A 13096-nucleotide genomic window follows, 5' to 3' on the forward strand; every position below is an offset into this window, starting at 1 on the left:
GCAGTGAGTCCATTTCAAGCCATAGGTTTTCAAAGTCATTGTGAGTTTCCACATGTCCATCTGGGCCCTACCGTAACACGTATAAATCTGGAAGCTGCTTGCTCTTATTTCTTGGACTTGTTCCTACACTTGCTTGCTGTAAGGTCACTTATTTTACTGTTTTGAAGCCAGGCAGCTACCACAGCCGTGTGGCTCAGTGGTTGAGCATCGACCCATGCACCAAGAGGTCGCTGGTTGGATTCCCAGTCGGGGCACATGCCCAGGTTGTGGGCCTGATCCCCAGTGGGGGGCATGCAGCAGGTGGCCATTTAATGTTCTCTCTCATCAATGTTTCTATCTCTCTTTCCTTCTCCTTTCCTCTCTCTCTAAAAATAAGTAAAGAAAAGAGAAAAGAAAAAAATAGAAAAGAAAAAGGAAACCAGGCAGCTAGGATTGTTATAATTATTCTGGTAGATATATAATGTTCAAAATATTTGTTTCTCCCTGGGTGGGCCACCCAGGAATGTTTTGTATCTCCACCATGTTGAACTCTGGCTAAGTCGTGTTAAGGTAGAGGCAGGTTAGGTAGTGAGGGACGGGGTCATGGGAAGGGAAGGCTCATTCCATCACGCATCCTTTAGGTATTATAGAGCTGCACACAACGTCTACTCCTCTTAGGACTGATTCGATTGTGTGAGTAATTAGAAGAGACACAATCAGGCAAAGGGGAAGTGGATATCTTTGTGTGCAGAAGCAAAGGTAAAATTTGAGTACAGATTTTTTTTATGATAGCAGCATACAGCCCCAAAATAGTTAGTTGAAAGTTGGGTAACTTAGCCCTGGCTGGTTTGACTCAGCGGTTAGAACATTGGCCTGCAGCCCGGAGAGACCGGGGTTCAGTTCCTGCTAAGGGCACGTACCTCGGTTGCAGTTTGTCCCCGGCCCTGGTTGGGGTTGTGTGGGTGGCAGTCAGTTGATGTATCTCTCTTACATCGATGTTTCTCCCTCTATCTTCCTCCTTCTCTCCCTCCTGCTCTATCTCAAGATAAATGCAAAAAAATATCCTCGGGTGAGGATTAAAAAAAAACAAAGAAAGTTGGGTACCTTAGCCAAATTCTGCGTGCATACTTAAACTATGAAATACACTGACCATTAAATTATATGGATTCTATGACCAACAAAGGCCTAAGAAGACATTATATCTATACAATGCTGGAATACTGATTGAAAACTAAAAGCAAGTAAGTAAATTTATAAATCTATTCTTTAATTATAAAAAAGTATTTGATTTTTTATTTCCTTTTTAAAAGGAAGCAGATTTTATTTTAGTAATCAATAGCTCAGGAGTTGTGGCTGTTCTGTTTCTGTTCTTATGATGTTAAGAATTTAAAAAATTGTACAAAAAATAGATCTTAAGATAAAATTAATTTCTCAGGAATTTTAGGCTGAGAGATTTTTGAAATTGCCTATCTATAAAAACAAGGAAAAACTAATCTGAATAAAGGCCTCAGGATTCTGTGTTAAATTCCTGATTAAATTAAGTTTGGATTATAACAGAATCTTATTAAATGAAGTTTATGAGAAGCAGATAATAAATCTATATCCGATGGCAGGGAGACCAGTGTTGACAAATAAAAGACTCAATCAGTCAGCCAGTAACTCATCAAATGCTTTGCTAAAATAAATTACTAATTACATTACACTTTGATTGTTTAAAATTGAATGACCAATAATTGCAAAGTTAGAAACACCCAAACATGAAGCAGTATTAAAATGTTATTTTGGAGGCAGTAGAAGTGTGAAATAACACTTAAACTGCAATAAGAAAAAAGGACAGGTAATAATGGATTCACTCTTTCCACAAAATGATGTTAGAATGATCAGTTTATAAGAAGGCAGAGGTATAGCATTTTTTGATTTAAGACTAAGATCAATTCTCAAATAAAATATCTGTTATCTAGATGTATCAGGCAGTTCAAAATAAATCTGCCTGAAAGAGAATTAACTTCTCATAGAAAAATAAACGAGTGTGACAGTCACAGGCTTTCTGTGGCTACAGACCGGTGGGCTCAGATTACTCAGCTGAATCCCAGTAGATCAACAGGAATGGAAATTTATTTGTTGAATGTCAGTTTAAAAATCCTCTCATAAAATATAATATACTAATGGTATGGGGCCTGACATGTTTGCACCTTTGGAAGTCTTGAGTGGGTAGGGAATTTATCTTCATGTCCTTTCCTAAATTCTCCAGAAGTGTCTGTCTAGCAGTGTGCCTTCAGTCACAGCCTGAGAGACCAAGGATGAAGGCATTTAGAGGAGATCATTTCTACTTTAGGAGATCACCCTTTACTCTTAGAAATAGCCCCACGACAGTCCTGCAGTGTGCTGGGACCATTATACCTGGAAGAGATTTCTAGTCATTCTCACTTTCTTCAGTAGAAAAGACAATTATTCATTTGGGCTCAGCACTATTTTGTTCAGACCTGTTTTAGCATCTGTTTTATTATCTTCTGTGGGACTATTTACACGTCATCATCAATCACAATACTGTGAACATCTGACACGAATGGAATATACAGGGATGGCAAAAGTAGGTTAACACTTATACATATGGAAAATAATACAATAATTAATAATACAAGAATAAACTCTGTTCCACGTACTCACAACGGTGAACCTGCATTTGCCCCCATCCTGTACTTGGTTTGATTTGGTATGGTTTTCAATCTGGTGTTCCTAGGGTCTATTACAGTATCTACCAACTGGAAGATTAGCATTCTTCGATGTATATGAAGAAGAAACAAAAGAAAAAAAGAAAAGGAGAGAGGAAGGGAGGGATGAAGGGTCAGGCAGCACTCTAGGGTATTCTTGTAGGTAGTACTTAATCATAATCAACGGAAAGCATTTTAGGGGTAATAGCTTCGAACAATGATTGCCCACTAGACTTTTGAGCTCTTGTAATGTAGTCCTGCAAATAGCATAATTTTCACAGCAGAAAATGAGATGCAACGTAAATACACATGAATCTAAGATCATTCACCTTTATGTATAATTTAGGACTGTGTTGAACTTAGATGCTGTCATTATACAAATTCGAGCAAATATAAATCTCATTATGCCTATGCGTCTAATAATGCAGACTTAAGACCTCAGGGAGCACACACTGGTGTCCAGGAACATGAAGTGTGAGAATATTAAAAGTCTTAATGTGATATAAATATCAGTATTCTTGCTGCAATGTTGCCCCTTCAGACTGCTGTCCCCGGAGTCTTTAAATAATTTAAAATATAAAGTTATGGAATTTGTATTTCTTAATGTTGCCTTAAGTTATTGCTCCTATGTTAAACCCTAATTTTATAAAAAATAGTTACAGGAAAGTTGTCAATAATAACTCTCAGCACTAAGTAAGGTACATGAAAGGAATAATAAAAATGTGTGTGAAGGTCACACCAAGATCACAGCAACAACTTAGGTAATTATTCCGATAGTTATTTGTTAGACTACCAAAGAAGTACCAGTAAAATATTAATCTGGACCAGATACATGCCTAATATATAATTTGCCTTTAATTTCTTTGAAAAAAAAATGAAGCAAAAGGTGAAAACCAACTTATTTCCCAGAAATATACTATGTAAGCACCATCTTAATCTTTTTTGTTTGAGCTGTTAGGTCACGAAAGAACCACGATTCCTTCATCCTGAACTTTCTTGGAGCTTGCACAGCAGCCCTTCTTGGTCTGGCCTGAGCTGAGCTGCCCCATGGCGTGGCTGCCTGGCGTCTGCCTGGTGTGACTGGCGGCTGCAGTGACCTTCAACGGACTCCAGCTCCCCACCAAACGCCCACCCTGGATGGTGGCCTTCAGAGTCACAAGTACGTGTACAACCCCGAGAGGATTTTCCCAATAGCCCTGTGATCCACAGTACCCCTGCCTCCCAGTTCCTTTTTCTTGTGTGCACCATAGATGAGACCCCCTTGGGGTTTACTAAAGTCCTGTTCTTTTGGTTTGAATTGATCCATTCAGCTTATCCCAGGAGCCCAAAAGCATTCAGTCCATGGACCCTGATGGAGGCATGCGCCCCAGGTCCGGCCTCTCCCCGTCTGCACTCTGCCCTAACTCCTGTTTCACCATCAGGGGCGCTGTGTGCTTCCTCCAGGACCTACAGGAAATCTCTCTGTTTCAGCCTCTCTTGTCTGCTGTGGAACCATAACTCACCATCTGACACTCGGGGCTCCACTTAACAACTATTATTTAGACAAATTCATAACAGTTTTATATATAGAAAGATTCACTAATTACAACTTATTAATATAGTACATATCCAAACAGTAAAGTCTCAGTTAAACTTAATCTAATTAAATGAAATAGTAATGGAATACCATATTCCTTTCACCACAAACTTATCTCCCCTTGTTTACCACACAAAATTACCTTGTTTTTTCTCTCACTATATAGATACCTTTGCACCTAAAATTACAGCTACATTGTTTGGCTTCTAGAGGAGGGAATAAAATCTAGGAGGATATGAATTGCACTTGTGTGAGTCAATGCATTATCTCAAAACCTACTAGAGCACTAGACAAGTATCTCCACAATATCTATTGCATTACTCAGTACTGATTGTGATATTTAAAGTCTCAGAGATTTGAGAACCAGTGAATCTGGTCAATTCAACTCTTCTCTAGATGTATCCTCTAAAACTGATATATGTGGACGTCCTAAATGGAGTATCACTGCATCTCTTGTATTACAAGATAGAAATGATATCTTTATAGCTTAAGCACAACAAAAATTGTTTTTTTTTTACATGGTGATGTATTTAGATGAAAAATGTAAGTAAAATTCAATTAAATACACATCATAGCCTACATTTGTTTTGTAAATGTTTTCTAGGGTTCATTTTTTTTCTATTATTACATTGTATGCAATGCTTATACCTACTCTGGCATCTTTCATGATATAAGTAACAGATTCATGTTATTTGGGGTATGAGAGTGGGATACAGAATGCTACCAATTGATGCTACAAAGATGATCTCTGTGGCTATGCTTTCCAATTCTAATATGCCTCCTGATCATTTCAAAAAAGTTAATGACTATCATTTCTAAAATGCTTAAATTATTATAGTCCTATTAGAGATGCACTAACTCCATTATCTTCCTCCCCTCAGTGGAATAATAATATTTCTAATACACTGGCACCAAAATGTTACATTCACTTACAATGAGCCATGTTTAGACATGGTGCTACATTTTACATACAAATAGAGAATCCTTACTTGCTCCTGGAAGACAGATGTTTGCTCTACTTTTGATAAAGAAATACCAAGAGTCAGAGTAGTTGAGTAAGATAACAGAGAAATAATTTATAAAGTAGCATAATTTTCAGAAAATGATTTATGTCTAATGCAGGCACAAATATGTCTGACCTCAGACATAAACCACTGTGCTACATTTCTTCTCATGACACAGATCCCTTAAATATAATAACATTGCCTTTTCGGAGAGAAATGTAAGTCAGGGCAAATAATATTAATGAAGGTATACTGATTCTTTTAAAATTATAACTGCCTTCAATAGAAATTCCCAATTACATCCAAAAAAAGGGGTGGGTTTTGGAGCTCCTCCGGTTTCACAGAAAACAGTTATGTTCATTACCTCTTTTGGGAGGAACCATCACAATTTTGTAAATTATTATGTTTTAATCCTCACCAGAGAATACTTTTCCATTTATCTTCAGCTAGAGTGGGAGAGGGAAGGAGAGGGAGAGAGAGAGAGAGAGAGAAACATCGATGTAAGAGAGACACACCAATTGGTTGCCTCGCACGACCTTGACCAGGGCCAGAGACTGAACCAAAACTGAGGTATGTACCCTTGACCAGAATCAAACCCGTGACTCTTTGGTCTGTGGGCTGATGCTCTAACCACTGAGCAAACCCATCAGGGCTCAATTTTGTAATTTTTAATTATATAAAATGTTGATAGTACATTTTGGATTTACTATTAAAAAGGGCTCTAAACACATTTCTTAATTTCTAGGTTTGAATGTTAACTAATGATATTTTATGTCTACATATAAAAAATAGAATGCTCAAGAATTTTCCTCTGTCTGAAATAGAAGGGCAAGTAGACATCCCTTTAAAATATCACCTTTGGTCCAGCCAATGTGGCTCAGTGGTTGAGCTCCAACCCATGTACCAAGAGGTCGCCAGTTCAACTCCCGGTCAGGGCACATGCCCAGATTGTGGGCCCAATCCTCAGTGTGGGGCATGCAGGGGGCATCCAATTGATGTTCTCTCTCATTGATGTTTCTGTCTCTCTCTCCCTCTCACTTCCTCTCTCTAAAGTCAATAAAGAAAATATATATATTTTCTATATACATATATATATCACCTTTGTCCTGAAACACATTGTCTTTGTCAGAAGTCAGTCACCCAAGTCATGACATTAAACTGAACACGAGAATTTTGGCTCATGACAACTCATTATCTGCCAAGCGGGGGTGAATAATAGTTGAGAGCAAGTCACAGAACATGCATTGTCCAGGTTCATGGCTTGGTTCTAACACATTCATTTTTTCATTTCAACTCTCTGTGCCACAAATTTCTCCTCTGTAAAGGGCAAGAATAATAATACTCGAATCCTTCTATAGAAAAGAATAATAAGCCTGGCTGGTGTGACTCAGTAGACTGAGCATTGTCCCATGGGCTGAGATGTCCCAGTTCAATTCCCGGTCAGGGCACATGCCCAGGTTGTGGGCTCAATCCTCTGGGGATGTGCAGAAGGCAGCTGATCAATGTTTCTCTCTGACCTCGATATTTCTATCTCTCTCAACCTTCCTTTCTCTCAAAAAAAAAAAAAAATCAATAAAAACATATTTAAAAAAAATAAAAGGCAGAGATATCAGATCATGTTGAAGAAAAAAGATAAATTCTGCTCTGTCTGAATCCAAAGCTTGTATGCTTTCAAATTGATCGTGCTACATAATAAGAAATAGAAGAAAGGGGACTGAGGAGGAGGGTAGGAAAAGGGGCCAGGGATGAGAGGAGAGGAATAAGAAAAAAAGAAGAGGAGGAAGAAGAAGAATGGAAGAAAAAGAAAATGTCACTTACTCATATGTGGAATTAAGAAAACTGTCCCGAGGCCATTTAAAAACAGGTGCCATCCTCACTTTACAGATGAACAAATGAAGGCATTAATTAAGAATTCTCAAAATTTCTAACTACATATTAAAAGTGAAATTTTTATGCAGTCTTACTACACCATAATTCTCTCTACTGGTTTCTGGTAAAAACTGGTACGTTTACCATTAGAAGGACTGGAGAATTATTGAGTGCTCTATTTTATTTGTAAGAGTTTTTAAAAAACTTTTGAGAGTTTTGACAGAGCAAATTAAACAGTAGAAGAAAGAGGGCTCCTCTGGTCAAGTTCCTTGGTGAGACGGGTAAAGAGAAAAGAATGGCATGCTACTGGAAACACTCGCCAACCCTAGCTTGTAGAGTTCCAGCCACGCTCCTGGATCATCCACAGATCCCAGGATAAGCTTCTGACATTTTATAACACAGAAATGAGACCGGGCAAGTAAGCAACTAGAAACAATTCATTGCTAAATTATTTACATTTGTATGTATTATGTATTTTTGATATTCCATTAAATGTGTAAGGGTGATATTCAACGATATATTTTAAATCTATTCTCCATCTTATCATCCTTGGTTAGTTATGTTATTTTAATCATTCATGGCAAATAACTAAATTAATTAAATATCCCATTCTGTACTGTCTTCTTTATGAAAAGCTTGTTAGATTTTGTAATTATACATGACTGTTTAGTAAATTATACACTAATACAAAGTTAAATTATATACATCATTGTTGGGAGCAAGCCAGGAGGAATTTGGTGATTCAGTACAATGGATGAGTTAAACGTTTTTTCCTATTAACATATTTACATTTATTCCTATGACAATTTGATTTAGAAAATAGTAAAAAGTATTTTCTAATATCATACTCCTCTACCTATAAACTATCAGTGCTGAACGTGAGTGCGTTGAAAGTCTGCATGTGTGTCGTGCAGGCATTGATCTAGTTAGTCCATACTGGTTAAACATGTTCTCTGTGACATGCTCTGTTCTAAACGTTGGACAGACAGGAGTGACAAAAACCAAGTCCCTGATTCTGTGAAGGTGCATACAAGGGTAGGCTAAATAATAAACAAAGCAAAAAAGAAAATAAGTGCTAGTAAGGAAACAGAGCAAGGAAGAGGAATAGAAGATATTGCCAGATAATTGAAATTCCAAATAAGAAGCGAGGAAAAGCCCCGAGAAAAAACTGACAGCTAAGTCCAGACCGAAAGAAGACACTGACTAGTTTTGAGTAGTGAATAGCATTATTGTACACGATTAAACAGGCTAATTCTGTTGCTGTGTAGGGGATGTGTTGACGGTACTAAGGACACGAACAGAGAAAAAATGAGGAGTTCTAGCAGGAGAGGTGGTTAAAATTTTTCATTGTCTAGATATATGTGAAGGCACCACCGTGAAGATGGATTGTATGTGTTCTCTGAGATTAGATAAATTGTGATGCCTAAGTGTTTGGCTTGAGCTATTTAAAGAATGTGATTCCACTTATTGACCTTAAAAATCTTGTGGAAAAATTTCAGGAGAAGACCAAGTGTTCAGTTTTAGATACACTAAATTTGAGATGCCTAGTAAACATTTAGCTAGATAGATATATACATACATAAATGTATTTGCAATTCAGGGAGAGTAAAAATTACACCTACATGTTTATGAGTCATCAATAGGCAGATGATATTTAAAACTATGGGATTTGCCCTGGCCGGTTTAGCTCAGCGGTTAGAGCATCAGCCCGTGGACCAAAGAGTCGTGGGTTCTATTCTGGTCAAGATCACATACCTCGGTTGTGGTTTGTCCCCGGCCTTGGTCGGGTCTTGTGGGAGGCAACCAGTAGATGTGCCCTTCTCACATCGATGTTTCTCTCTGTCCGTCTCTCATCCTCTCTCCCTTCCTCCCACTCTATCTTCAGATAAATAGAAAAAATAACAATAATAAATAAAACTTCAGGGCTCAATAAGGTAAATGACCTAATATGGAAAGTTCTGATGACTGAGTTTGTGATAGTCCACGCCTAATAAGTCAGAAGCAGCACGGGGAAAGGGAAAAGCCAATGAAATCAGTTTAAAAACAAAAGTGTGTAGTATTATCCTGGAACTCAAATAGCAAACGTATTTTAAGGAGGATTGCCAACTTACCATTGGCAAATGTTCCTGATATACTAAGGTAAAGTATGAGAATTGACCTTTGGATTTAGCAAGGTATTTACCACTGCCTCTGGTGACCGCAGCAAGTTCATATTCTAGAAAGTGATGGGAGCAGATATCTGAATGGATTATGTTGATGATGAAATGAGAAGAGGGAATGATGGGCAGACAAAATGAGCACGATGAAAGTAATGAGAGAAATGAGACAAGCTGGAGAAGATATTTAAGGTCATAGAAAGTGTTCTGTTCAGGGGGTGTGTGTGCGTGTCTGTGTGTAAGTAGAACATGATTCAATATATTTTTCTTAATTTCAGGAATTCTCTCAGTGATTTTATCTCATGATTATCTTTTGTACATACTTTGTCAATTCTAAAGTTAATGTTATAATATTTAGATGCAAACACAATTTCTATGATAACTCAGCATGAATTGCTAAGATACATACATCTCATTTAAGATATCGAAACATGTATATCTAACCTAAGAGCTGTAACAAATCATGTCAATGGGTAATTATTAAGTAAAATTGAAATTCTGTGCCTGTATCACAAGGTTCATCACTTAATTTTTCTTAAATTTTTGCACACATTAAATTTATCTCTCCAAATGATTTTTTTAAATTACAAAAAAATGTTTTTCCCTATTCTTTTCAAGGCACTATGCTAAACCTATTACATATTATTTATCTCCCCTTCACTATATACTTTCAAAATAGGTTTTATTAACCTATATTCTAAATAATGGTCCTGGGATCAGCAATTCGGTAACTTTAATGAGCCTTGAGAAATACTACTGATGTAGCAGGGATTCAGTCCAGATTTACTTACTTCCGAAGTACATGACCTTTAACTTTTACAACTTTATTAGACAGTACTTACTAAAAGATAAGGACTACGTCATAAGCAACTCTTCTTTTGTAAGCTGGATAGAGACAAATACAATAAAAGGTACTTAATGTGACCTTACTATTAATATAGCTACACATTTGTCTAAGAAAAACAATATCTTGAGGAGCAGACAAAATCAGCTTTCTCATGGTTACAAATTTGAACTGTTAGGGATCATGAAGCAAAAAAAAAAAATGTAAATTAACTCAGATAATTTTCCTTTTAAATGTCACGCCATCATGATGAGACAGTTTACTATCCACTTGTTACTATTTTCAGGGGGATATTTTTGTCATGGTTTAGATACATATCAGAAAGGACACAATAACCAGTCTCATTTTTAGGATATTGATCTTTGTAAATCCTCGACCAATTTAACAATCATACCATTGATTGCTTTATTTTCCTTAATTTAAAATTTTATTTGAATTTTCAGTGGTGAGATATGACAAGCATCGGCAACTTCTAGATGATAATTTTATTTTTTTATTTTTGTATGATACAAATATATAAAATCTTTTCTGAGATGGTAGAATAGATTATACTGTGTATAACATTCATAAATTAAAATTCTTTATACATAACATATATTCAACATTTATATATGACCCCAATGGTACGATAGGAAAAAAATATGTTTTAGAGTTGCATAAAAATCTATGTTCCACTTAGATTAACTAGTAAACGTGCATTATTTTTTATGTTCACCTGTAAATGAAAGTTAACATTACTCTAAAATAGGTTGGTTATAATGTTATAATTACTAAATAAGGAAGTATATATTATTTTCTTGGCAAGTAAAACAGCAAACAAGTCCTTCCTTTCTTATCTAGAAACAAGACTAGTGATTAGTTAAACAGAATCAGTGATTCAATTTTATTTTTAGAACAGCAAAAACTTAACATGTCGGTAAAAAATAAAATAAATGAAGATATCTTTCATTTAAATACCAATTTTTCTCAAATAAAAATCTGAGAAAATTTACAAATTTTCTAATGTCTTTTAAAACTTTTGTAACTGAACATATTTGAAATATTGTACTTACGTATGTGTATCTAGAATATACATATGATTTTGTGAGCTAGGAAGTATATATTTTTATCTTTACTTAGTAAAATATCTGTGATATGTATATAAGTGGGTAACACAAAACAGAAAATTATCTTTAGGACCTTAAACACTGTGGTTTTAAAATAAGTAAACCTTTTATAAAAAGTGAGATGTTCATTTTTTAAGACAAATAATCGATTATAAATAATTTTAGTGATGAGAGTTTATCATATATGCTAAATATAATTTTTAGTAACTTCAGTGACTTTTCTTGCTATTTTCTACAAATACTATTAGAACTCTAAATAATACAAATTTACAACAAAGTGCATGAAGAGAAAAATGTAGAGATGTTTTTATCATGTACAAGAAGGTGAGCAGTGGAAATTGTGCCTCCCAGTAATGGCCAATGTTAGTAGGAAGACCAGAACCTAATAATAATCAGCAACCATGTACACTGATTGCCAAAGATGCAGTAAATATCTCCTACCGAAACCATGTATAAAGTGCCCTTCCTGCTCATAAAAAAAAATTAGCACTCAAAGCCCATCATGTATTTTACTACAGTCTTGTCAGCATTTAACAAGAGATTCATAATCTTTGTGGCAGATAAGAAAAATTTAAATAAATAAACTCACCTTGTCCACAATACATATCTGCTTTCTTGTTTGAGCATCAAGTATTTCAATCTCAAAGTAAGTTGTCTTTGAATGTTTCACTGCTGGGGTTGGTTTGAGAGGGCCTGCTGAAAGCAGAAGATTTCTCATGTCATTCTTCGGTGTGGACCGCGCAGCTCCTTGGGGAAAAAACTCGTTCTTGCTTTCTGAAGCAAGGGTCTTCTGCCTTCTGAACATTGTGCGAACTACCAGGAGAATCTGTCATGTCAACAGGAGACACTTTGCAAGTGTTTTTCCTTCACACCAGTTAAATACTGCTCCTGAAACACAAAAGGTCAAGTGGCATGCCATTCCAGTAGTTCAGTTTTATTTAGCAGGATTAAAAACAATGCTTGATTTTACTTCTATATATAACGCACCACTGCGAATCGCTGCAATGCAGAGGATTACTTTACCAGCATTTGGATTATTTCTTGCTTTCTCCTTTTATCTCTGCTTCTTAATATGGCCACTGGTATCTGAAATTCCAAAGCAAGTGTGGAATAGATAGAGTTCTTAATATCTCTGAATTCTGGATGCACTGATCTTCAGACACATGTATCTTTATGCACATATTCAGATTTAAAAGTATTTAAAATTAGCTTAGTGCTATTTCTTAGTTAAATTTACAAACACCTAGTACATTATTATATAACACATGTTTTTATTGATGCTGTCTAAAATGAAGACTTATGGCATGTTCTTCATGTATAAATATCTGGTAGGAAATGGATGAATTCTTTGCTCCATACAGGGATCAGAAAAAATGGCACGTTGTCTATGGGAGTGATTTATTTTCATGTTTGTACACATTTTATATCACTGAAAAATTATGGAACTTGTATGTAAAATCAGTACTAAATATAATATTTACCATACCACTAAATTATAGAAAATTTAAATAGTCTCAGAATAAACAATGAAAAATAATAAAAACCTGGAAAGACAGGTTTGTAAAAAAGACCAAACTACTCTGAGACCTGGAAATCTGGTGAGGAGACAACTGAAAAAAATCCAAAATGTATTGTCACTGATTCAAAAGTTTAGTACATAAAATTATTCTGAGATGGTATTTTTAATAACAACATTAAAAGGAAAATGGCTAAAATTATAGAGGGTAAAATCTATATATCTAGGTGAAGCTAATCTTTACTTTTATAATTAAATAAAATACTGCATTATTTATTTTTAGATTTCACTTCACATTATGCACTGAAAATTCACATGTACAATGCTCAGATGTC

At 35.6% G+C, this 13096-nt stretch overlaps 1 protein-coding gene across 1 annotated transcript in view; it reads right to left on the reverse strand.

Moving 5' to 3' along the window:
• The window catches only part of TECRL (trans-2,3-enoyl-CoA reductase like), a 90841-nt gene extending 78791 nt beyond the window's left edge, over positions 1–12050 (reverse strand). The window contains exon 1 of the mRNA XM_036245848.1: positions 11835–12050. Within this exon, the coding sequence (XP_036101741.1) occupies positions 11835–12050 (216 nt within the window). The remainder of the gene's footprint in view (positions 1–11834) is intronic.
• Between the last annotated feature and the right edge of the window lie 1046 nt (positions 12051–13096).

Source organism: Molossus molossus, unplaced genomic scaffold (genome assembly GCF_014108415.1).
Source record: "Molossus molossus isolate mMolMol1 unplaced genomic scaffold, mMolMol1.p scaffold_m16_p_1, whole genome shotgun sequence".
NCBI classification, from domain to species: Eukaryota; Metazoa; Chordata; class Mammalia; order Chiroptera; family Molossidae; genus Molossus; species Molossus molossus.